The sequence below is a fragment of the Adiantum capillus-veneris genome, chromosome 19, assembly GCF_014529385.1.
Source record: "Adiantum capillus-veneris isolate H3 chromosome 19, ASM1452938v2, whole genome shotgun sequence".
Lineage (NCBI taxonomy): Eukaryota > Viridiplantae > Streptophyta > Polypodiopsida > Polypodiales > Pteridaceae > Adiantum > Adiantum capillus-veneris.
In genome coordinates this window covers 103,526,947-103,554,437 of record NC_140949.1, presented here as the reverse complement: position 1 = coordinate 103,554,437, position 27,491 = coordinate 103,526,947, and the positions used below count along the sequence as shown (strand labels likewise).

General features: G+C 43.5%; 1 protein-coding gene across 2 annotated transcripts in view; it reads left to right on the top strand.

Annotated features, from left to right (window-relative positions):
* The first annotated feature begins 22,714 nt into the window (after positions 1-22,714).
* LOC147434578 (protein MANNAN SYNTHESIS-RELATED 1-like) overlaps positions 22,715-27,491 on the top strand; it is a 47,288-nt gene continuing 42,511 nt past the window's right edge. Inside the window, exons 1-3 of one of the 2 annotated variants that reach the window (XM_086491039.1) lie at positions 22,715-23,038; positions 23,147-23,278; positions 23,405-23,475. In XM_086491039.1, the coding sequence (XP_086347165.1) occupies positions 23,164-23,278; positions 23,405-23,475 (186 nt within the window). In that variant the 5' untranslated portion in view covers positions 22,715-23,038; positions 23,147-23,163. Of the gene's footprint in view, positions 23,039-23,127; positions 23,279-23,404; positions 23,476-27,491 lie in introns of both variants that reach the window. The other variant, XM_086491038.1, reaches the window with a different exon arrangement.

The window sequence follows — 27,491 nt, the reverse complement described above, 5'->3', positions numbered from 1 at the left end:
AATGCCCAAAAATGAGTACAAATTGGCCGATCGGACATAAATGGCCAAAGCTCATAAAGAGCACTTGAATAATCAATATACATAAAATGTAATATCCTTCTACATAATCCATTATCTGCTGATGCTTTTGCTACCTGTCAGCTGCAACAAATGGGTAAATATCAATTACATAACATGTTGAGAGTCAGGATTTAAGCTCGCACAGTTGTACTTTCAAGGAAGTAAGTCCACAATCTACCAAGGGGTAGTGGACAAATTCAACTTTCTTAGTTGATTTCAAACATTTTTTACCACAAAGCTAACCAAGGGGTTTGGATTGCAATGGCAACACCCAAAAGCTAACCAAGGGGTCTGGATTGCAAACGCAACACCTAGAAGATAACCAAGGGGTTTGGATTGCAAAGGCAAGACCTAAAAGCTAACCAAGGGGTTTGGATTGCATAGGCAACACCCAAGGTTACCAATTCCAATTGCTTGTTTTTCACTAATCTTTCCTTTAAGTGCTTAACAGGTAATTGATAACTACATCTTCATGGCTGGTTTTATGGTAACTCACCTTTCCAGTTGTATATTTTCGAGTTGCAAAGTGTACGTAATTACAGGTAGGTGAATGTTATGTTCAACCTCTACGTATGCATATGATTTGGTTCCATTTGTGCATATGATTTGCTTGAATTTTTCAAGTTGGATGAATGAGTTTGAATGCTTTCATCCATTTTTGCTCTTCAGAGAGATGACAAGGTCATGTAAGAGCCAAGAATTTTGGGTTGTAGTGTCCAAAGTACACTTTTACATTACGCAATTTATAGACCCATTTGTAAGGTTTGATTTGGCAAATATTGTCACATGCGATACAACTTGGTCTAGGAACTAAAGGAGTTCGGTTTAGCCAACGTGGGGTAAGGTTATGAGGGTCCCTCTCACACACGTTGCATCGTGTTTGCAGTTACCTCCACACACAAGTACATCTTGTACTTGAAGGATGTTCTTTTTTTAGACATCCTTAGTTGAGACATATTCCATAAGTGGAGAATATGAGTCTCTGGGACTGACACCGGCGCCTGCTATTTTAATTATGTGCTGCAAAGAAAGTCCATACATGCTAGTCAAATCCGTTTTATAGACCATTTTTTTTCAATCCAACCCGATGAGATGTGGCTATCAACCAGGATCCAAAGAAATCGGTAAGAGGATCATTATCCGCGTTTTTCGCAAGGATGGTCGTCGACGTGACTACACTCGTCAAAGGAGGCACTTGCATCATCATCAAAACGAACGCTCGAACCATGGAACCGCTCTCTTGAGGTGGTGTGCAGAGGATTTTTTTCTTGGGTGATTTGAATCGTCATTTCTTCTTGGTGGTCCACGTCTTTGGACTGTTTTCTTGTTAAAATTAGCATCTTGTTTTCTTTTTTTTTTGCAAAACTCACAATCATGAGTGAATTATATTAATCAACCCAAATAATTACACGGTCTTGTCATGCTCGAGTTGAGCCATGAATCATCCAGGGACCATAATTACATCAGCTATCAGTGCACCCATCCCTACCAACTCGACCCCTCATCCTTGATACATAAGGTCCATTATCATGTTCTTCTAAGATCTTTTACTTACCGATGGCCAAGATTTTCCCCCGTCCTAGGCATGCCCTCGGCTGACAACAAGGCACAAGTAGTCCTAGACCAATCCTCTGAGTGTCGCTTGCACCCGAGCGTCCATATTAGTACTTTGCTTTCTTGTATAATTTCTGCGAAACTTGCCACCTCAAGACCTCCTTCAAACACACGGCGGTTCCTTGTCTGCCACACAATATGTAAGAAGAAGTATCTGACAATTTGAGTGTTGATGAGGAGGGCAGGACCACCTGAATTATTCCCTCCAAGGAATAGATCAATCTTGTAAAAACCAATTTTCCATGTTCTTTGGACCCACTTGCATATTTTCCCTGTGAGGCCTTTGATAGTTGGGCAATCCATGAAGAGGTGGGCCAGATCTTCACTAGCCAACCTATACCCCAAGCATCGACCCAATCCCTCTTTCCTGAATCTTCACCCCCGTTGGTAGAGCACCCCAAATTACCTTCCATAAAAATACCTTCATGTGTTGTAGAACCTTTGGCTTCCAGATGTTCTCCATTACTTGCTCCCACCTTTCCTCCAGCCATTGTTTTTTCCATATCTTGTTAAGGGGGCTAGGCCAATTCTTCTTATGCACCATTGTATGATAAATGTCTTTAGGATGGGGTTTCCATAAGAGACTGCTTCCGGGCCATTTCCAGGCATTCCAGTCAAACTCCGAATAACAAATAGGCATCACTATATTGTCAAGCTCTTTCATCACTTTGTGGACCAGCAAGACCTCCAATCTATTCAGTTGGTACTGGGTAATCAGAAGGTCAATGGTTTTCCAACTCTTGTTGTCACTGTCCCAGAAGTGCCCCAGTCTATTCAGACCCTTATTATTCAGCTTCTTGGCTATCTCTATCCAATAGGGAATTTGTGGCAGATCTACAACTTTGGAAAGCTAGGGGGACCAATGCAAAATGGAGTTCTTGAAGTATCTGGTTTTCTTCCCCCACTTTAAGACTCCTGCTGCTCTATTGCATTTTCTTACCAATTCTCTTGAGCTGCACCACGTTGGGGCTAATAGCTTGTCATGAACCTCCACCCCTCTCCACTTTCCACCTTTCGAGCCAAGTTTAGCTGCTTCTATCATATCTTTGATCATGACAGTCCAAACTTGATCTTGTTTAGCCAGGGAAACAACAAATTTGGCACAACAAGCTTCTGCATGGGCCACAGGGTTCAAAATTCCGAGGCCTCCTTGATTCGCCAACTGAGCAGCTGATTCCCAATGGGCCCATTGCCATGGCCTGGAGGATTTCGTGTTGTTTTTTCATAAAGACCTTTTTTAATGGTGTTAAGAACTCTTTCCAGTGACACTTAGCCATCTTGAGAAGCGGGCTAGTGAAGGCAATACAAGGAATCATAAAGGCATTTATCACTTTTATCCGACTTGGGAATGGGAGAAGAGCATACTCCCACGTACTCATTTTTGTTTTGATTTTTTCAAGCACCCACTCAAATCTTTGCTTGTGAGTTACGTCCACCCCCAAGGGGGCTCCCACATGTCTGAAGATAATCCCTATTGTGACAATCTCCCTCGACCAGCCAGAAGGGTCAAATGAGTCATTTTTCGAAAGGGAGATCAGCCTTGACTTCTCTATATTACATTGGGACCCCGAAGCTACTGAGAATAATTGTACAATCTCCAGAGCTTTCCTGATGACCTAGGGCATGCCTTCAAGAAGAGGAGAGAATCGTCTGCAAAAAGTTTTGCTAGGAGTTGGCTATTTCCTGGTAAAGCCAGGCCTTGCAACTCCCCTCGTTCCGCACTAGCTTTGAGCGTCGTGATTAAAGGATGTGATCCTGTGGCAAAAAGCAGGGGGGCCAGAGGGCATCCCTGCTTAATAGACCTTTTGACCTCAAAAGAGCCCACAATTCTATTGTTGAATAGGAGCTCTGACTGGCTTCCAGCTCCCAGTACACTTACCAGATGACATAGGCGAGGCTCAAAGCCCAGAGCTTCCATGACGGCATGTCCATGTTAATTTGTCATAAGCCTTATCCAGGTCCAACTGTAGCAGAACACACTCTTGCTTTGTGACAATTGCGTACTCGATGCCCACCATTGCTGCCAAGATGTTATCGTAAATGGACCTTCCTTTGATGAACCCATGTTGATGGGGAGAGATGATCTTGGTTAGTAAGGGGGCCGGTCTGAGGGCTACAGCTTTAGCAATGATTTTGTAGGCTACAGACATCATCGTTATAGGGTGCCAATGTTTCAGTTGAGAACAACAGATCTGTTTTGGGATGGGATTGATAAGCCCTCTCTTTACACTTATCTCCAACAACCCTTCGATAATGGATTTATTGGCCAACCTTGTGATTGGGACCTTGAGATCGTCCCAAAATTCTCTATAGAATTCCACCGTCATCCCATCCCAACCAGGGGACTTTTCCTTGCCAAGGGCTTGCAATGCTAGTGAACATTCATCTTCGGAATATGCCCTTTCCAAGAAAATGGCTCTTCTGAGTGGGGAATCTTCTTCTTGACACTCTGAAGTAAGGTCCCTCTGGCTTCTTCCACTTCTTGGGACTAGATCTCTTGTCGTCCAATGATTTGACTAAGATAGCTCGGCATCAGACCAGCCATCTCATCCTGGTTATGAAGTACCATCCCTTTCTCATCATAGAGCGAGCGGACGTAGCCTCGGCTCTTCTTGATTTTTAAAGACCTAAAAAATTGAGCTTGATTGGAGGCTTCAAGTTGAAGGAAAGTCTCCCTGGAGAGAAGCCTTGCCTTCCTGATATCTTCTAACTGCTCATTAGCAAGGTTAGATTTGTCTTCAAGCCATCGTTTGTGCTCATCCTCAGTAGCAAGTCCTTTGGCTTTTTTGGAGGTAAGCAATTGTACCTCCGATGTAAGATGCAGAAGGTGTACCTCCCTCACTTTCTTGATTCGGGGGCCCGAGGTTTTGATTGCTTTTTGGATGCTCCGAGCAAAGAGGTCCCACGCATTGTGTTTGTTGACGTCGACATCTTTTTTGAGCTTACCCAGTGCTTTCTTGGTTAGATTCCTGAAAAGAGGGTCTCTGAATAGGTGTGCCTGTGTTACTAACAGTTTTTTCCCACCTCTTGGGGTCTGCTCCTCCCTTGTATTCTTCTTAAAATTTATGTGCAGAGGTATGTGATCCGAAAGGCTATTGTTGGGACTACCTTCATCTCCAACGACGGTATCCAGTCAGCTTAGTGTGAGCAATAGCATATGTCCAGCCTGGAGGCAGTGCGGGCATACTGGACGCTTGTGTAGGTGAAACCATGCGTGCTGTTCCATGGGTCGATTTCCCATAAGTTGATCATCACCCATTTTTCGCACAAACTTTGCCATTTAGACATTTCCAAGCCAACCAGCATATTGGAGGATCGTGTTCTATCCCTGCTCTTTTCTACCATATTAAGTCGCCAACCAACAACCACTCACCTTCAATAGGAGTATCTCCAAGATGCATCCATAGTTTAGCTCTGTCTTTTGCATTGCAAGGGCCACACACATTCACAATGGTTAAGGGATGCCCTTCCCATTTGATTCTAATCCCCAGGATTCTGTCGGATGGGTGGTTTAGAACCAACTTTGGCTCCAATTCTCTGTCCACAATGCTGAGGACGCCACTGAAATCATTACTTCCTTCTCCATAGAATACTAGTTTCTTTCGTAGTGCCTGCTTTCTCTTACTATGGGCATATAAGTGGTGTTCCTGGATGGCCCATCAGTTGATTGCCTTCTCCTTTCTTATTTCCTCCCAGAATAGGGTACTCTTCTTACGGGTTTTCAACCCCTTTACGTTCCAATTGGATAGTGAGAGACTCCATCATTAATGAGGGGTTCATTGGGAAAGAGGAATGAATTCTTCAGCATCCGAATCATCCCCCCCCCCCCCCCCCCTCCTTGGATTCAGGAGAATCCGGGGGTTCTAAGTCAGGGGATTTCGTTTCTTGCAATGCTGCAAAAGGATTGTGCAGTGGGACAGTGAACTCCCCTCCTTTCAATGGGGTAGAGGACGGACTAGAACCTTTCACCTCAAATGTTCTCACGACTTGAAGCACTTTGGAGTCTCTTCCCACTGCCTTCACCCTTTTAGATCTTTTCAAACCAGGGACTTGAACAGCCGTCATCGTTGTCATTGTCATAAATTTCGGGGTAGCAGTGGGAGTAATGATCTTATTATTATTGCATGCACCTTCAGAAATTTGTTGTATGGGAATCAATTCCTCCACAATCTTTTCCTGCATTTTTATATCCATCATACCTTCTTTATCCTTCCTTGCATTTTCCCCTTCGTTACTGCCTCCTTGCTTCTCCAACCCTTCCATCTGGGTTTCCATTTCACTGGGGGCTTTTGCTCCCGGAGCTGCAGTACCATTAGACTTCAAGGGGCAATCCTTGGCGAAGTGTCCAAAGTTGTTGCATTCAAAACATGCTCCAAAGTATGTTCCAAAGTTGAGCGGAATAGTAACAAGCCCAGCTCACCGACATTGATTACCATATTTTTAGGTGGCGTTTTAGACACATCCCAACCTATACAAACCTTGTTTGAGATTCTGCCAAACCCTCTTTTGCTAGGTATAAATTTCGGGGTAGCAATGGGAGTAATGATCTTATTATTATTTTTTTTATATCCATCATACCTTCTTTATCCTTCCCTGCATTTTCCCCTTCGTTACTGCCTCCTTGCTTCTCCAACCCTTCCATCTGGGTTTCCATTTCACTGGGGGGTATTGCTCCCGGAGCTGCAGTACCATTAGACTTCAAGGGGCAATCCTTGGCGAAGTGTCCAAAGTTGTTGCATTCAAAACATGCTCCAAAGTATGTTCCAAAGTTGAGCGGAATAGTAACAAGCCCAGCTCACCGACATTGATTACCATATTTTTAGGTGGCGTTTTAGACACATCCCAGCCTATACAAACCTTGTTTGAGATTCTGCCAAACCCTCTTTTGCTAGGTATAAATAAGGGAGTGCCCAGTTGACTAGCGAGCATCCTTAGATTATCCCAGAGCCACCTAGGCAGTCCCACAAACTCAACCCAAACCGGATGTAACCCTTGTAGAGTCTCAACTGAGTCGAACGGTGGCTCCCAAGGCACCACACAGACCGTAGTCCTATTAAATACTAGGGGCCCTTTGTTGAGGATCTTTTCCACATCGGAGGCCTCTTTGAATCTCACTGAGCAAAACCCTTTAGCTAGGTAAAAAGTACGTTCAACTAATCCTCCATGACCAAGAATTTGAGGTCCCTGAAGCCATTGAATCATCTCAAACCTATTCGGGATTCTTCCACTGAACCCAAATACCAACGTTAGCTGAGCTTGCATGGCTAACTGTTTTTTGATAAGTGTTGGTGGAATCGCTATAGTAATAGCCTTGGCAACCTCCTCTTGCTATGGCAAAGACTTTCTTAAAGCAAAATAGGCCCGATCTGCCAACTCGTCTTCAACCAGCCCACTGTAATCTGTTTGGGAGTAAGTTCTTTTGTTGTTGTTAGGGCCGGACTCAATCATTTTTTTGACTTCCTTGAGCTCTTGTTGTAGTCTAGCTCTTGTATTCTACACTTTTCCGATATCTCCTTCACTCGACAACCCTTCTGTTTGGGAGTAAGTTCTTTTGTTGTTGTTAGGGCCGGACTCAATCATTTTTTTGACTTCCTTGAGCTCTTGTTGTAGTCTAGCTCTTGTATTCTACACTTTTTCGATATCTCCTTCACTCGACAACCCTTCTGATGAGCCTTTTCCATAATCCTTAGAGTTAGGTCCCTTGAGTATGCTAGCAAACGAGATGCCTGGCCAGCGAGCTGCAAATGCACTTGATGCCTTATTAACATTCGTACAGATGGGACCCTAAGGAACCCCGTCTTTGAGGGTTTTTACCTCGAATTTGAACCCTTGAGCTGAGCCCATTTTCTATCTTGTTTCCTCATAGGGAAATTTTTCGATCGAGACAGTTTTGTCCTCTTTTGTGGTTGAAGCTTTTGGCGAATTGGGGCTCGACATTGTCGCATCATCCAACGGTCTCAAGACCGAGCTGTCGCCTTCATCCATCGGCACGGCTAACTCCATTTCGGCTATTTTACCCGCCGCTACTATCTTTGAAAATTCAACAATATCGAGTTCCATTATCGCGCACAAAATGCCATTGTGTTTGTATAGAATTTACTAGAATTATGCAAGGTGAAGGTCCACTTCAGCATTTTAAACAAATAGAATTCAAGAGAAGTCAAGCCATGTAAGGATGTGAAATGAAAGGTGAAATAAAAAGATCCATTTAAAATTTCAAAACCAAATAACATTTAAGGTAAGTCTTAATCATCACTCACTGAAACATTGAAAGTATGTCTGACTCTACTCTCCTCTAAGACTTTCTTTAGAAAGCCCAAAAATTGCTTTTCTAAAAGATAGAGATCACTAACGCTTAAGGAAGAGTAGAACTATGACAAAAAATAAATAAGCTTTTCTAGGCATTTCAAGGGGGGGGGGGGGGGGGGGGGGGGGGGGGGTTTGATCGGTGCAGGGGGCGTGTAGGGGCAGGGACAGCGGTGCGTGGGGGGAGGGGGAGGGGAATGGCAGGGCGGGCGCTAGGGGCAGGTGGAGGAGCGCACGGCAAGGAGCAGGGGGAAGCGCATATGAAGGGACGAGGCGCAGGGCGAAAGGGGGGTAGGGGACATAAGGGGGCACGTACGAGAAGGGGTGGGGTGGGACGCAGGGCGATAGGGGACAGGTGGAGACACGCACAAGAGGAGGAAGGGGAGCGCACACGAAAAGGGATGGGGCAGAGGGTGGAAGGGGGGTAAGGCGGCAAGAGGTAGTTGGGGACGCACACGGTAGGGGACGAGCATGGGAAGGGACGGGGTGCATGGCGGTAGAGGGCAGGGGGTGCTCACGATAAGGAACGATGGGGCGCAGTGCAACAGGACGAGATGGGGAAGGGAGGCGACGGGGCAAAGGTGACAAGGAGACGTCGATGAGGCGGGTGCTACAGGGTCCACATGGACTGCCACGTGGATTCCTCAGCGCCCACCTGTTCCCTGCACACCCCCCCCCCCCCCCCGGGTCGCCCCGTCGGTCTCCCCTTCCCCCTCCTGTGCGTGCTGTCCTCTGTCTCCTACGCCCCTCGTCGTCGATCCCCTTGCCCCCAAACCCCATTCGTCGCCCTACATCCCCTACCGCCATGCGTGCCCCCCGTCACCCTGTGCCGCCTTGCGTCCCCCCGCCACCCCTTGCAATGCACGCCCCCTGCGTCCTCTTGCTGCCCCCGTTGCCCTACCACCCCCAGAGAGAGAGAGAGAGAGAGAGAGAGAGAGAGAGGGCAATGCATTTTTTAGGAATAGTTTCAATATGGATTCCAAAAAGTATTAAATATTACTAATAATAACTACTTAGATCAATATAAAATGCTCTTAAAACCTCTAAACACAGCTAAACACTTTAAGTCTCCTCTTTTCAATCTCCTGCTTATCTTTTCTACTTGACTATCATGCCATGCACTATAGTCTTACCTTCTTTCGAAAGGGCTTTTCCCTTTACCAATGGGAAGGTTATCTTAGGGGTTAAATATCTACAGGAGCATATTTCTCCACAAACTTTTTCTGCTTTGCATGCTATTGTCATGGTTGGGAGTGAAGAGTTGACAGTGCCAATGGAGAGAACAAGCAATCACTTGGGAGAGGAGTTTTATGTTGTGGACAAATCTCTTTCTACAAAGTTTGTGGTGCTAGTCGAAGATGACACTGTCTCAAATTCTAGTGGCATGGCTGCTCCATTGGTGGATGTTCCCTACATAGTGCAAGAAAGGAAAAAATCTTTGGAGAGCAAGCATTGCAAAACTCCATCAAGGTAAGAGTACAAATAGTATTTTGTCATTACTTAATGCAATGACGAAGCCCAACACTTTGATGAAGCTTTTTTCAAAGATAGTGAAAATCAAACAAGTGTCGGAAATACCAAAGTTGTACAATGGTAACATGGTGTTTGAGTTTCCACCGACCTTAGGAAAGGTCCATCCAATGGATGCTATGGAACATAAGTATGATCCACACCATTGGACCAAACTGCAAACCTCAAATATCGCGTTTCTTGGAGTGTGTCACAAAAGTCAGTGTGCATGTGCTTTAAAATGTCTCAATGAAAGTGGTCCCAAATTGGTTAATTTTGGGAAATCAAACACAACGCATTTCAATGACAGCATGCTAAAAATTACCTTGCATGGACAAGTTTTGCGACGGACTTGGTGGCAAGCTTACTTGCCACTATTGCGATCATTCACCCATTTGTTTGCATACATGTGATTGCTTCGTATATTATATCATGCCAAGGGATGAGAGCATGAGCAGATTAATGGTACATCAAGGAAGTCACCAACATGACATACGGGATGAGTCGTCAAAAGGGCTCACCGATAAAACCAAAGAAATAGTTGCACAAGTTCTCAGTGTAGATAGACATGCTGGCGCAAGAAAGGTACAAATGTGTGTGACAAATGAAATTGTGACAACAACTTTGATGCAAGAGGGAGGCCATGGTTCCCTTGGTGGAGGACAATTGGTGAGGATGCTTTCATGTTTCTCTTGTTTGGACATAATATTCCAAAGTAATTTAACTTTGAAATACAGGTTTTGAAGGTCCGTGGCTGCAACTAGGAATGGGGCAACAAAGGAGAGCTTTGGTGTTGACTCCTTGATGCGGCTAAAAAGAGATTGCACATATGATTTTTTCCACAAAAGAAGGTTCCCCAAGCAAGGAGCGGAAGGAGAGCGGTGCTTTGTGTTCAAGATGTCTACAGTTGGTCTTGCATCTAGATTGGATTTGGTTAATCAAATGCGATGAAGTGGACCTAGAGATCTTTGGCATGCTTGGGTGCAGCTTGATCACACTCACCGAGTGGTGAATTGGGTGACCATGGCATGCCACATTTATGATCCAGGGTTTGTTGTCTTAGGAACATATTTCAAAAGTTTGGTATATCTTAAGATACAACCAGCAACATGTTTACTAATGTGATTTTCTTATGTTGCAGCATGTAGGATCTCCTCACTATTGCAACTTGTGAGATGAGAGAGGAAGACATGGAAGCACAAATTATTTTTTGGTAGTGCATAAATGAAGTTATGGAGGGTCATGGATGTGAGAGAGCGGATTTCCATGGATTCATGGTGGACGCTCAAACCAACTGGAATGCATTTTGCACAGTGTTCAATGGTGGTAAAGACAATGGTCTACAACATCGAAAGCGATCTTGCCTTTTTCATTGAAAACAAAGCATGGTGGCACACACCACAAAGTACATTGTCCCTTCATCTCAACAAACTCACAAAGACATGTGTGAAAAGTGGCATCTAGATCCCTCTAAAGAGGCAGCTTCAGCGGAGTCTCGTCTACTTCGACAATGGTGGCAAAATGGAGAATGCATGGATAAAAACATCCTTGCAATGGACTCTTGGTTGAGTTGGTGGGAGGTGCGTATTGCACATTGAGGGAGCATCATGTAAGAAATAGAGAGAAGTGTTGATGGGGCAAACATTCCAAGAACCAACTTGGCCGAGAGCAAGCATGGTAGCTGGCTTGCAGGCGAAGGGCTCAAAAGCAAAATCTCATTGTATGACGCATGTACTTCAGATATGACAAATGCAATACTGCAAAGCATGAAGGCAGTTTCTTACTCTCAAGGTAAACATATTGGAAAGCGTCCTTCACTAGAGAGGCTCAAGGAAAGAGTTTCCTCTAGTCCAACACAAGTGATAAGAGTAGTAAATGAGGCTACATCTGGAACACCCATGTATAAGACTCGTATCCCGCTTGAAGGAGACAAACAAACCATTCGGCAAAAGCAAGGGTCATCGATTGTGATTGATGTTGAGGATGAATCAACACATAGGCCAGAGTGCAGTGCAAAAACATGAGACCACACAACACACGAAAGGCCAAGGAAGATCATTTTCACGGAAGATTCAAGGGTAGTAGATGGGAGTGAGAATCCTCCTTCAACAACTTGGTCGGTCGATCTAGGAACAAATCTCACATATGAAGAAGTTAAGGCACTACTTGAAGGAGGATTTCAAGTGGAGACAATTAGAAGAGATCGAGAGACTGCAACAACCATGCGAAATCCTCCTAGGGGTGGAGGTGATTCCTATTTCGCTTCAACAAAAGCAAGTAGCAGTGGTTCAATACTAAGAAATGACATAAGAGTCAAATTTTGGACTTCCATTTTAGAGGAGACAACTAAGAAAATTGATCTCGCTCTTTGTTTAAAGGCTAAGGTGATTGAAGAGAAATGCATTGTAGACAAAGCACATGAAGTCTTCGAGGTTGAGCATCACGCAGTAGATGGACATGTGGGGCTGTATGAGGTGTAGATCAAGGATGAGCCCTATTGCACAAGCCCTCATTTCACCGATAGGGAGGCCAAGAAAAAATCTTATTTGGCTTGCCAGCACTTGTACTTCATTTTCTTGAGAGTTCTTGGATTGAGCCAAAATGAAAACATGTTCATAAATCAATCCTTTCTAAGCAAAGCACATGTCTACAATGCTCTCAGCTGTGAACGCACATATCCAAACTTAGAGTGAAGCCCAAGATTGTACAATTTTGTGACACATTTTCCGCCATATATTGTAGCTGGTGAAGTTGATATAGATTGGGTAGGAATTGGACCTTTGGCAAAGACGTTTTTGATTATCTTGTGTTATTAAACTTTTAATCTCTCTTTTTGTTAACACTAATCATGATGTAAATTGATTTAGGTGTATACTTCTCCTTGTGTGTGTGTGTGTGTGAGAGAGAGAGAGAGAGAGAAGAGAGAGAAGGGGAGGGAAGAGAGAGAGAGAGAGAGAGAGAGAGACGGACGGGTTAGGGGATAGAGAGAGAGAGAGAGGGAGAGAGATAGAGAGAGGGAGATAGGACGATGTGGGATCGAGGTGTGTTTACCAAGGAAAAAATCAGAGAGAGAGAGAGAGAGAGAGAGAGAGAGAGAGAGAGAGAGAGAGAGAGAGAGAGAGAGAGGTTGAGGCCGACAGAGGATCAAGGGAGACAAAAAAGGAGCAAAAGCAATAGTGATGACGATGTGGGATCGAGGTGTGTTTACCAAGGAAAAAAAACAGAGAGAGAGAGAGAGAGAGAGAGAGAGAGAGAGAGAGAGAGAGAGAGAGAGAGAGAGAGAGGCTGAGGCCGACAGAGGGTCAAGGGAGACAAAAAAGGAGCAAAAGTGATGGTGACGACGATGTGGGATCGATGTGTGTTACCAAGGAAAAAATAGAGAGAGAGAGAGAGATCAACGGAGGACCAGGAGAGAGAATAAATTTGAGAAGAGAGGAAAGAATAAGCACAATGTCATACATGAGCACAATAGCTATGCCGCATAATGTGCAGCCGAAAAAGTGCAAGCGGTCAGTAGAAAACCTTAGTCAAAAAGTGATCCTTAGTCAGAACTCCAATGCTTCCCACCTGTGTTGTCAATGTAGAAGATTCTAGCTGCAAGCAAGTGTGTGCCCGAGAAACCACATCTCTCAAGAGGCCATTCATTGTGAGGGTGCGATGAACGCGTTTGAGTTCATGTATGAGAGCACAACCTATAGCGACGTTGATGTCTATTTTGAACCGTCAATGTCGTGCCTCCGTTGCCAGATGGAGGTCTCATCGTTGGGAAGTTAATATTGTTACCATGTACATGTGGTATTGATGTGTGTGAACACACTTAGGATTGTTGAGGAATTTTTTCCCTCACTAGGAGGTTTTACCCCCCCGTGCATTGTATATACGCCCATTCTTTCTAGAGCTATCTATCTTTCCATTGCACACTAAGTAATACACTCTCTGTTGTGTGCCTTGAGCTTCCTTCATCTTCTCCAAGTTGTGTGTATTTTCCTGCAACCCTAATTCCAACAATTGGTATCAAAGCAGGTTACGTCCTCTCGGGCTTAGTCGCCAGCAGCTCCAGCACACGCCTGCTCACTTTCTCCGATTTCTGTGAGATTTGGTGAGTGTTTGTAGGTCAACAAAAATTTCAGGTAGATTCGAAGAGCTTAGTCTACTCAGATTTTTGATTTGCACTCATTTTGGCCTCCGTTTCCACTACAGGTAGTACTACACATACTATTTTGTCATTTTGTGCGAGCCGTTTTTTGCATAACAGGTCCTTACGGTCTTCTATGGTTTGTGCTATAGCACGTGTTGTTCCCGCTTTCCTTCTCCTCTTTTCAGGAAGTTTTCATATCAGGTGTTACCATGGCTGACAACAACACAGATGTGTTCAAGATGTTTGGTGTTGAGGACAGATTGGATGGGGACAATTACCCTATGTGGGCTTATATGATGCAACATGTTCTTGTGTCAAAGGGCATTTGGAACATTGTGCAGGGCATTGATGTATGTCCTTGTTCTGAAGATACAGGCAATGTTGAGGATGTTGCACGTCTTTGCTGCAAGGACTATTGCTGTTAGAGTTGTTTTGCCTATGACGACAGAACAAGCTCGTTGGGATGTAAAGGATGCGCATACTCATGCAATGATTGCATTGTCTATGAAGCGCACCATTACTTCTCATATTTGTTCAGTGAAATCTGCAAAACACACTTTGGATATTTTGGCTGGTCTTTATAGCCGCAATGAGGCAAAAATTGCATTGCTGCGTAAAGAGCTGGAGTCGAAGATTATGCATGAGGAAGATGATATGGACACTTTCCTTGCTGGTGTCAAGGATATCAATGAGCAACTTGTTTCTACAGATGAAGTCATTTCAGAAAGCTCCCTTGTGCAGATTGTCCTTGATGCATTGCCAGACTCTACCAGACTTTTGCTAGTACTTGGAGACTTATGACCCAAGGAAATCCTGAAGTTGTCGAGTTTGATGCATTGTGCAAATTGTTGTTGCAAGAGTCACTTTAAAAAAAAACAGGACTAGACAGTGTGCAGTTGAACATGCTTTTATTATTGCTCAAAAAAAGTGTGGTAACAACAATGCAGCCACTTCTTACGGTTCTTTTGTGAGTGGAAAATCACTTGTTCCTAATGCTTCTGCTAGCAGCAATTCGTCTGGAAATTCTGGTGATAAGGGCAAAAAGAAGATGCGTTGCCATTATTGTAAAGCTAATGATCACTTGATCAAGCAATGTCCTAAGGTGAAGGCCAAAGAGGTCCACTTCAAATGCTGGATCTACTACAAATGCAGCTATTGTTGAGTCTTTTATGAAAGGAGGGGGTTGTGATGCTGATGTTGATGCAGAATGGTCTTTTAGTACAAAGTGTACCTATAATCCTGTTGTCCATGATGCATGCATGTCAGTTGCTGCAGATTTCACATGTGTGGTATTTTGACAGTGGTGCTACAAAGCACATTACCTCACATCGTGATTTTTTCACCTCTCTTGAGTCTGTCCCTCAAGGGAATTCAGTTACTTGTGCCAACAATGCCTCTTATCCGGTTCAGGGAGTTGGAAAGATTGTGCTTACTACTGCAAATGGAAGTTCAAATCTTTTGTCTATATCTGCACTTGCTAGACTTGGTCTTGTAGTCAAATTTGTAGATGACAGATATACAGTACAATGATGAAATTGTTGCATCTGGCATTTTATGCAGTGGGCTGTATAAGCTCACTTTGTATGACAACTGTGGGCAGGATTTTGCAAATGAAAGGCTATTTCAGATGCAAAACTTTGGCATGCAGTTTTGGTCATCTGAATTTTGCCAGTTTGTTGCGTTTGCAGAAATCTGATATGGTTGCTTCTTTGCCGCCTCTTGAAGCACCTCTCAAACATGTTTGTGAAGGCTTTATTTTGGGTAAGATGTAGTGTTCAAAGTTTCCAAAGGATGGTTCAATTAGGGCCACATGCAGGTTGCAACTTATGCATAGTGATGTTTGTGGGCCCATGCAAACTGCGTCCTTGGGCAATCACCTTTACTTCGTGACATTCATTGGTGATTACTCAGGCATGCATGGGTATTTCTGCTTAAAGAGAAGTCAGAAGTTTTTATGTGCTTCAAACAATGGCTATGGCTGAAAATGTCTCAAAATGTACTATGGGCACCCTCAGTTCCGATTGAGGGGGGAGTATAATTCTCATGAATTTAATGCATTTCTGGCTAGTCGTGGGAAAAAACACCAATGTACAGTGCCTTATACGTCTCAACAAAATGGTGTTGCTAAGAGGAAAAATAGGTCACTTCCAGAAATGGCACGATGTATGGTCAAAAGTCAAGCTTTGCCACATTGGTTTTGGCTTGAGGCCATCATGTGTGCCACTTATGTAATAAACATGTGTCCTACGAAAGCTTTGCAGTCTATTACTCCATATGAAGCATGGCAACCTACTGTGGCCACTTCTTGTTGTGAGGCTGGGTAAAGGGCAATCTTCACAGCTACGATTAAGTGTGTATGGCTCAGACACCTTATGGCTGATTTGGGTGTTGGACAAGACACTACCAACACTATCTACACTGACAGTCAAAGCGCATTGGCAGTTGCGAGGAACCCAGTTTTTCATGCTCGCACAAAGCACATTGAGGTGCATTACCACTATGTTAGGGAGAGGCTCTCAGCAGGAGAGATCATCTTGGCTTATGTGCCAACACAGGACAACCTTGCAGATCTTTTCACAAAGGCATTCTCTCATGAGAAGTTTGAAGCTTTCCGCAAAGATTTGGCCTTACTCCCCTTTGTGGATTGATCATGTCCTCAAGGCATGGCACTTCCCTTTACTCATGTGCCAGCTCTCATTCACCGCATCACTTCAGGGGGGATTTGTTACCATATACATGTGGTAGTGATGTGTGTGAACACACTTAGGATGGCCGCGGCGTTTGTTCCCTCACTAGGAGGTTTTTTCCCCTGTGCATTGTATATATGCCCATTCTTTCTAGGGTTATCTATCTTTCCGTTGCACACTAAGTAATACACTCTCTGTTGTGTGCCTTGAGCTTCCTTAGTCTTCTCCAAGCTGTGTGTGTTTTCTTGCAACCCTAATTCCAACAAATATTGTAGTCTAAAATGTTGCAATCTACCAAATCAACCCAATTCTTCTTTACCCAAATCTACAAAAAAAAACCTCAAACCTCAATCTCTACACAAGCTTAAATTGCATCTTCAACCTCAAAATTTATGCACCAAACTTTGAGCATGTATCGTGCTTTCAAAAGTGCATCATGCTCGCACACTAGGTGAAACAAAAAACATGAATTTTTCTATATATAGTTAATCTGAGCAGAATATCAGAAAAACGATGAGAAATCTGCCAAAAAAATTGGAAAGTTGTAGACCACATTGAAATAGAGGGTAATATAGACAGAATTTTCAAATCTACAACCTACAAGAAGAAAATCGATCTCGAAAACAGTGCTACTACGCACACAATTTTTAGGGAACCTTCACCTACACATTATCTTCAACACTTTCTTATAAGCTTCCACAAGATCATACATCACTCTCAATTGAGCTCCCACTGCATTCTCACAAATCTTCCAAGCTTCCTTGATCCCTCCACCATTGAGAACAAGTAAGCTATCGCCTTGGAGCTCTTAATTCCTCCATGCTCCCTGTCATCATCATGCGTTTTGTTACCAATTAAAGGGGCGCGCGTGCGCACGAGAGAGAGAGAGAGAGAGAGAGAGAGAGAGAGAGAGAGAGAGAGAGGGGGGGGGGGGGGGGGGGGGGGGCACATAGTGGGTGGAGAGACCTCTTAACAAAACTATACAAGAGTGCTCCTTATTCTTGTATATGTACAATGAATAAGGAGAAGAGTGGACGATCGGATGCAATGTTTGGCCCGGGGTAAAGGTACATCCGCTTTTAACCCCAACACTATTAGGCTCCAAAAATGGCAAAAAGACCAACATTTGTGTGGCCCACTTAGCTTCTTGTGACCTCTCGAGTCCTTTTAGCTCCATGTGTGCCTTGTGACCACACAACTTCCCCTTTGTTGAACCATTGTCTAGTATTTAGGCACCATTTTCTTCATAAGATTATCTTTCTTGGGGGCTCTTCGTTCTTTTCCTACTCTTGTAGGGGTGGCAGCCGATGTAAATCCAATCCACCTTTTCTGCTTAATTTCTCCCTTTGATATGGCACATATGAAGCTCTTGGTGGCCACACAATCTAGGTAAGGTTAATAGATTGTCATTCTTGCTCTTACCTTAGTTTCTTCATCTGTTGCTAAATATCTCTAATAACTCAATGCGAAGTATGAATCTCCTTTGGCATGTCATCTTGTGAGCTAGCAATTCTACCATTGAATGTCTTTATACACTTTCATAAAGCTTTGAAGTGCCATGCCTTGAGACAATTGGGTTGTTATCTGTGAACCAATGATGCTCTATGTACTCTTGCATTGCAGTAGATGGGCATCTAAAAGCATTGGCTACACTAGGATCCAAATGAATCCTATTTCTACCACCCTTTGATAGTTTGAGCATTGTCCAAGGTTCTTGACTGGTGGTATCTCTCCTGAGACATTGCTAGGATGGCTAGTAAGTTTATTATTAGGAGCGGCTAGGTCTACACATCTTGTTGATGTGACTCTTAAGAGGAACATATTTCACAGGGATAATATGGTTAGATCCATTCTCAATTCCCTTGGTAAGTCATAATAAATATACTTGGTATCATTGTGCTTTTAGAACCAATCTTTTGGCATTTTAGCTATAGCCTTGCCGAGATATCCTTTGTCATGATTTCCTTGTAGGACCTTGGTTTGTGGTAGCCAATCATCATGTGCTCTAGGTTGGTGGCTTCCCAATCAACCCACTCTATTTCAATTTTTACCTTTACTGAGTTACTTTGGAGCTCCAATGGTGGTTGGAGGCATGTCATCGACACCTGCATAGGTCATAAATTTGTGCATGATGGATTAGAATTGTTCTTTTGACTCTTAATTTGGTCACCAGAAACTCCTTCATGATAAATGTGTATGCCATATCCTCAATTGTAAGCAATCTAAAATATAATCATATAGAGGAAAAGCACACTTGGCGTGTTAACATAATCGGTCCTGTGTGAGGTACTAAGAATGGGAAGTACTACACCATCAATATAGTGGATCACATGACAAAGTGGTTTGAGGCAAGAGCTACAAAAGGTACAACCACCAAGGAAGTATGTAAGTTTCTATTTGAAGACATTGTTGTAGGTTTGGTATCTCGATGGAGATAGTGAGTAATCAAGGTTGGGTTTTCAAAAGATGTTACAAGATACTTAATGCAAAAGCTAGAAATTCCACACAAGTTAGCTCGTCCTTACTACCCCCAATGTAAGTATTGTGTTTGATAATAGTAGTACACCAACCTTCACACTAGCTCATACTTATAGCTTGTAGGCTTAGGAACAAGAAATCCCCCTCTTTGGTGGAATATGTTGGGGTAAAGTCGGCATGTGCCTTACCTTAGGACGGACGTCAAGTGTGCGCCGCCACTGAGCTCACTAACCCACTCACTTATTCTTTATATACATAAAAGAGTAAGGAGTGAGTACTTCTTTAGGCCTCTCTCTCTCTCTCTCTCTCTCTCTCTCTCTCTCTCTCTCTCTCTCTCTTTCTCTCTCTCTATACACACACATCACATTCGTACACCGCATTTGTACACCACTTCAATTGGTATCAAAGCTACGACTTGGCGATAATGGGGAGTATGGAGGTGTTGAGAGCTCTGAGGCGATAGCTTGCTTGGTCTCGCCGGTGGAGAGATGAAGAAAGCTTGGAATCATTGTGAGAACGCAATGGGATCTAGTGAGCTCAACTGAGAGTGATGTATGCTCTTGTGGAAGCTTAGAAGACAATGTGGAAGATACTGTGTAGGTGAAGGTGCCCTAAAAACTGTGTGTGCACAACAACATTGCTTTGCATATCGTTTTTCTCCTTGTAGATTACAGATCTAAAAATTCTAGCCGATGTTCCATTTTGATGTGGTCTACAACTTTGCAAAAGAAACTTTTTGCAAATTCCTCACCATTTTGCTGATATTCAGCTCAAAATGACTATATACATGAAATTTTAGGTTTTTTGTTTCGTGCAATGTGCGAGTATGATGCACTTTTGAAAGCACAATTGGTGCTCAAAGCTGAGTGCACTTCTCCTCCTTGGTTGCTAGATGAGGATGCAATTTTCCATGTCACACTACATGGTAAGTGGTTTAACACTTTCTCTATTGAGCGCTTTGGTCATGTGCACTTGGCCAATGGTTTGGCGTTTGACATTATAGGTGCAGGAGATATTTGCTTGTCATTACCCAGTGGTGCATCCTATATGTTGTGTGTGATATGTTCCTCAGTTGAGACAAAGTTTGATCTCAATGAGATAGTTAGCAACTAAGACAAAGTTTGATCTCAGTGATTGCTAGGGGAGCCGGGAGTGGCTTGGTCTACCCTATGCAAGAAATAGGTGTGAGACTCTCCTAACCTATGTCCACTAGGTCACCCACTTGATCTACATGTAGCAGTACCGGCTCTAGTGATAGGCAAGCATGCGCGTCCGCGCTAGAGCCTGCATGCAAATCCCATAGGGATCTCTATATGGTCTACATACCTCCACAATGCATCATGCTAGTGTCACTAATCATACGAATGACCATCCTTGCTGCAAATTCTCCCACTATAACTACTAGGTCGAACCTCGACACGAGTAGGTCGTACATGAGATGCCCAAATGTTGATGAAATTTGCCCAAACCTGGCACTCATCATGTATAGATGTGGCCTCATCGACAAAGGGATGGCTACATCCCTCTCATCCATAGGTGGAACTATGTGTCCTAGCATCTACTCATCAACCTCTAGCATGGGCATATCAAAGAACTCCATGTCTGTCATCTCTGCTTGTGTCTCGAGGGAGTAGACCTACTCTACCTCTGTCTACATAGACTTTGATGACACCTACTGTGCCTCACTAGAGTACTGTCGCTCTACCTCTATCTCTACAGAGTCTACCGACATGTCTTACAGAGCTATATGCTCTGTCTCCTGAGCATACTGGAGCTCACTCGTGAAGGAGACACGTCTCGTATCTCGCTCAATGCATGCCAACAACAAAATCGAGACCATGCAGTCTTGTATTTCACATACATGCATAGGGTAGACCAAACCTCTCCGAGCTCCCCTGACAATAGCTAGTGATTTTCCATGCATATGAAAAGACTGCTCTCTAAGCAATATCTGACACCCACAATCTGCTAGTTGTCTCACTGAGATCAAACTTAGGAAGAGATGATAGATGTGGAGTTCTTCGATATGCTCATGTTCGAGGATGATGAGTTCATGGCAAGACACATAGTTCCCTCTATGGATGAGAGCGACGTAGCCATCCTAGTGTCGACGATGACACATCCATACGTGATGAGTAGTTATGATGATGTAGTGTATACAAATAGCATTGAGAAGGCTAGTACAACCAAGTTTGTACAAATTTTGTTAGCGTTTGAGCATCTTATGTATGACCTACTAGTGTCCAGGCCCGACCTAACAGCTGCAGTGGGAGCATTTGTAGCAGGGATTGTCAATCATACGATGACTAACACTAGCATGATGCATTGTGGAGCTATGTAGACCATACAGAGATGTCTGCGAGATTTGCATGCAGGCTAGCATGGATACATACGCTCGCCTATCACTAGAGCCGATACAATTGCATGAAGAACGAGTAAGCGAGCCAGTGGGCATATGCTGAGAGAGTCTCTAACATATTTCTTGTACATATTGATAGTTTAACTAGTAGGACCCACTTATCGACACATTTGCCTTTAAGTGGGAGGTTGTTGGGGTAAAGACAACATGTGCCTTACTCCAAGACAAACGTCTAGTGACTGCCATCCACTGACCTCACTAACCCACTCACTTATTCTTTATATACATAAAAGAATAAGGAGTGAGTGTTGCTTTATGCCACTCTACTCCACCCCACTCTGCTCTCTCTCTCTCTCTCTCTCTCTCTCTCTCTCTCTCTCTCTCTCTCTCTCCCGCACACGCACCACATTCACGGATCCCTTCAAAATGTGATAGCTGACAACAATGATGTGCCAGATACTATGAGTTGACATTGTCCATTGCCAAGTCTTTAGCCACAAATTCTTTAGCTCCTTTGCAAGCTTTGCAAAGGAGTAATCAATGTACTTCCATGCACGACCATCTATAACCATTCACTGCAAATAATCTGTAGAGCAGATATATGCAAGGGTTTCTTGTGATTCTCATAGAAAGAAATGTTGCATGATATGAGACACACATAAAAAAGAGTCTTGAACCTTTTTGTAGCATGGTCCATCATTGAAGGTCTTTGCAATATCTATCTACACCACACATTGGGCACACATGTATCACCACAATATAATCACCTTGACATAGAATGCAATCAATTGGGCATGCATGTGTGGAGTTATAAGATTTTACCCATATTGCATAGCATCTTTCTAGCATCATCCCTTGTTTCAAGCATTGTGTTGTGAGTGAGCTGGAGGTGTTGCTTGAGCACCCTTCACGAACAATCGTTGGGCCACACTACATGCAACTTTAGTGAAGACGCGCATGAACTCCGAAAAGCATATAACACATAATTATATAATGCTTGTGTCGCTCCACTCAAACTTGTTGCATATTCATGATCACCAAGAGCTTCTTCTATCTCAAAACTTGAGATCCCTCTTAAAGGCATGCTCGCCTCTTCTTTTGTGTTGCTATTTGTGAGATCCATCATGTCCGTGATCTTGTCGATTATGTTGGTGTTTTTGTCTCGAACGAGTTTGTGAACACAATGGCTAGCTTGCACATACGGAAGCGATTCTTGGATCAAACGCTTGGCCTTAGCATACTAGATACCCTGCTGGTCCTTCTCATAGACATCTTAATGGTCACATGTTACTAGTTCAGATGTATTGCAGAGTCATTGAAGAAGTGTGCTTGGAAACTACCCGACTTATAATTATATGATCAAATTCATCCTAGTCTTCACGTCGAGTCTGATGCACATGCCATTTGCATTGATTTGCATGCTGAGATGTGCGCGACCAGGCAAACTTAGCTTGACCTTTATGACGTGGCCAATATGCTAGGCTCGGAGTAGACAATCACATCCATTACGGGAAAGGGCGCTCTAAGCCTCTAAACACTTGAAAGAGTGAACAACCAAGAAAGCGACTGGGAGGCAGCATGCACATGTTGGTGGGTGAGTCGACTCTTTCAAGGAGCTGCTGACAAGTCCAGCTTGAGAATAAGGCCAAACAAAGCGCAACTGTAAGAGTTGGCTACCTGGAGCTCACCCCCCCCAGTCGCCCACATACATTCTACGCAGAGCCCTCCGCTTTGTCATTGCATTTTTCAGATCCACTTGGGCTTCTGCGCTTCTCGACCATGCAATTTGATGCGAAGCAAGCTGTTGCAGGGGCTCTGACAGTGGGCATGTTCGTCATGCTCGTTAATATGATAGGAAACGGGCCACTGAAGTTTTCCTCACCAGAGGTAAGTAGCGCCTGTTTTTTGCTTATGTGTTTGTGTGTGTGCCCCTCTTGACTTCTCTTTATGCTTTTCCCCTCCTTCTCTGAGTGAAGGAAACGGCATTGATGGCAGCGGGTGACCCAGAAGTCATGAGTGAATCAATGGGGACAGTTGTTAAGAGTTCTCGTCGCGATGACACACCAAAGGAGCTGTGGGGCAAACAGAGGCCCTTCCTTCAACCATGCTGGAATAAGTACATAACTGGTTGGCCCCTGTGCATTTTCATTCTCTACAGCCAGTATAACAAAAGATCTGCTTTATTTTTGTAGAGTGGAAGCTGGGTTCCATCTATATCAGATGTTTACCAAATTTCAGTTTGATTCTTTGCAGGCCGGCAAGGTAGGACATGGGGATATGTCATGGTGAAATTATCGAATGGTCCTCAATACCACGCTTTGCAGGTTGGAGTTTAACTTTTTTATGTAATGTGCTTTCACTATTGGGACACCTTAGCCACACCTGCTATCTATCTGCAATTAACATATTTGTGCATGTGTGGGCCATAGTTTGAAGTCTGAACACAGAGATAGAGCATCATAGTGAGAGGCCTTCTATTGTGGCTATGCCTATCTTTGCGAGTTCACACACACACACACACACATGAGGTGAGAGGTGAAAAGTCTTTTGACTTTTCAGTGTCATGCGATTTTTCATTTCGTAAACTCACCCTTCACTTATTTATTTGAGATGTTTTGAAAGGATTTTTCTATTTTCGAAATTGGGGGACCCTATTACACACACACACACACACACACACATATATATATATATATATATATATATATATATATATATATATATATATATACATACACACACACTTTGGTAATAAAAATACAATTTATGTATGAACTATGCGTTAAGTGATGGATTTCAACTTGAATAACATCAGAGTTACTTGAGATCTCGTGAATTTGAATCAAAGTTCGGGCCTTTCGTTTTCTTGGACTTCTTGTTGGGGCAATCTTTAATTTGGTGGTCCATCTGGTCACATCCGAAGCAAACCCCCTTTTTCACTGCATCAATGATAGCAGCATCCTTGGCTTTCTTCTTCTCTTGAGAAGGCTTCGACGGTGATTTGGACCTTTGTTGAAATCGAGGTCACTTCCTCGAAGTGCCGTTGCTGGATTGGTGATATCGACTTCTTTTCTTCTCATAATTTGTCCCATTTATTGAATGGGACGTCCTGGCCTTTGCCACAACATCTTCGACGTTAGTCGGGGCTTTATCTTTTGATCAAGGCCCAACGATAGTCTTCATGCAAACCTAGCAGGTACATGTGCACAACATGCGTGGAATCCACCTTGCCGAAGGTGAGCGTTTCTTTGAAAGTCGTCATATACTTATCTAAAGACAGAGTTTTTATCGAAAGGCTCTACAATTTTGCATAGGCTTTCAAAGGGTCCATGTTTGCAAAATCCTTCTTGAATTTCGTACAAAAGTCAGCACACGTTGTAGGCTTCTCAGTCATGTCGCGCCACCAGGTAAGTGTCTTATTGCGCAAATAGAGAGGAATCGTCTGAATCCTCCGTTCATCATGCTCTCCATGGAGATCAAAATATGTGGTCCACTGATGAAGCTAATTATTTACGGCTTAGTCCCGTACACTCCTTTTCTTCCTCAGAGAAATTGGTGGTTTTGTACTGAATCGTGGCAGTAGGACTGCCCTGGGAGCGCCCAAAAACAGTAATTTGTGTCCGCAATTATTGGAGATGGGTATCGTTCTTGAAAATACGCACAATCGTCGATTGAGGCATATTTTCGAGAGCAGCAAGACAAGCATTAAACCCTCGCACGGCCCCTTCGAGAGACGACAAGCAAATGTTCGCATGAACATTTGCGTTTTCCAAGAGCAGATATAGGCTGGAAAGTATCCGTGATTCATGTGTACAGGTATTTGTGAACGCAATTATGAATGGTGCATCTTCACGTTGTGCATCCGAGCTGGAAGAATCCATGACAAAATTCGGTAAAAAATTGGGAATTTCACATGGAAACCGACCTTTTTCGCACTTTTCGGTCGTGAAAAGTCGAACTTTGGGAAGCTCGGTACATCGGCATAAGCGTCCGGAGGCGGGCAGGTGATGGCGGGAGCTCGAGCAGATGAGAGAGAGGAGCGTCAAGAGAGAAGCAAGAGTTGAAAAAAAAGAGTTTCTCTAATTTTCTGCAAGTCTTTGAAAGCCAATCAATAAACTCTAGGTTTCATACTTTACTTCAAAAAGGTTCAAAGTATCTTGGCATGTTTTTTTTAAAAAAAGGACACTTAAATTAATGCAACGCAAAAAAGAAAGAGGACTTAGCATAAAATTTTGACGAAGGGAAATCGAGGAGGCTGCGAACGCGTGGAGAGAGATGCGTGAAGAGAGAAGATTTTGCTGAGTGCGTGTCCCTTTGGTGCCCAACACACGAAGAAAAGGCCATGCATAAGCTAGTGGTGCATAGTTCTCTCCATGTGAGCATCTGCTTTTTGATCTCTCTCTTCCAACGCTACAACTCTGTCTTTGCTTCACACTAGAGGCGGTAGCAAAGAGAAGTCTCACAGAGAGGATCGATACTCTCTCTCTCTCTCTCTCTCTCTCTTTATGCTTCACATAGAGAAAGAGAGCAAAGAAATATCAAATAAGAGACTATATGCTGAATTTACTGCAAAATCATCAAATTAATAAATACATTAAAAATTAAAAGGTATTCTAATGGCTTCAAAAAAATTAAAAGGTATTCCTGATTCAAAGATTTCCTCAACAACAACAAAAACGATGTGCTAGTTTATAGCACATAGCAACGGGCAATGATGAAGCATGTAGATTTGCAACAGTATCGGTTGGGAAGGACGGATACAACATAGAGAGAGAGAGAGAGAGAGAGAGAGAGAGAGAGAGAGAGAGAGAGAGAGACTTTAAAGAGAAGAAAACGCTAAAGGGAAAATAAAGGAGAAGAGAAACACAAATATACCTATGTGAAGTCGACTACCTCTTTTGACTTTTCACCTTCATATGTCCTTTGACTTTTTGCCTTCATCTGTCTTTTGACTTTCCACCTTCATTTGTCTTTTCATTTCCTAAACTCACCCTTCACTTAAGCACTTAATATGTTTTGAAAGAACTTCTATTTTTTTGAAATCGGGGAGACCTAATTCACTGATTTTCAACAATAATCAACAAAATCAATAAGAGACCTCTGATTTTTAGCATTCCAATCTATCAAATTGTTTTTTTAAAATAAAAAATCAGCAACATAATGTTAATTTTCACCTGCACACATGCTCACGAGAAGAAAAACAAATAATTTCAGCAGTTAGTCATCAAGAATTAGACCAAACTGAGGTTATCCGACTCGAACCGATCCATAGGTGTGCACGTGGTCCTTCCTGCAGCCAAGCAAGCTTTGATACCATGAAATGAACACTCGGAGAGGATCTCTTGGCTACATGGACTACCTAGAGACACGCGTCGGACGAGCCATCTGACCGTAGCCACTATCCGATAGCACCCCCGTGCTGGGGCCAACGTCCGATGATGTAGGCGTGCACCTGTAAGACCAAGCGCCCCATACCACCTGGCCTCACTTCCTTGAGGTGACCTTGCGCACTCCTAGCCTCACGGACTAACCACTAGCACTCTGTCAGTGGGAGTCGATAACTACAAATGAAGCCTTGTCCTCTCTTTTATAATAGTGGCCGGTCACACTGACCGGGCTCACACTACGTTCGTCGGACACAGGACGCTTATCCCGACGGTGCCTTAGACTAGATCCCCTCTAATATAAGTTGGACATAGCACGCATAATGTCACAAACCTGGGCACCCTAAGTCGGAAATCGGGCACGACACATGAGAGAATCACTTAAAACACCTCACAACTTTAAATCACAGTTCAATTTAGTCGACACGGCCCGGCGTAGTGTGACAAGCTTGGACACTCCAAATGTGAAATTAATAGCAACACAAACGAAAACTTCAAAATCACTGACTTTATATATATATATATATATATATATATATATATATATATATATATATATATATATATATATAGAGAGAGAGAGAGAGAGAGAGAGAGAGAGAGAGAGAGAGAGAGAGAGAGAGAGAGAGAGAGAGAGAGAGAGAGAGAGAGAGAGTCAACACGTCCCGGTGGAGTTCTGTGCCGAGAGGTATTGGCCCCAATGTCTGGTGGCCCTTTCGGTATTTCTTTATCATCAATCCTTGCAAAGTACAACTCTCGAGGGACCTCTGCTCTCAGACTCTGCGTCCAGATGCTCTGTAGAGTGAGGCCCCAAGGGCTCTTTTATTCTTACGAGGGATGCCCAAAAGCAGAGCCCCAAATCATTCACATGAAAAGTTACAAGTTCCAAAAGCATCAGGTCCAAAAACTGGCGCCAAATGCTATTAGCGCAAATCGCGGAATTCTGTAGAGTTGGG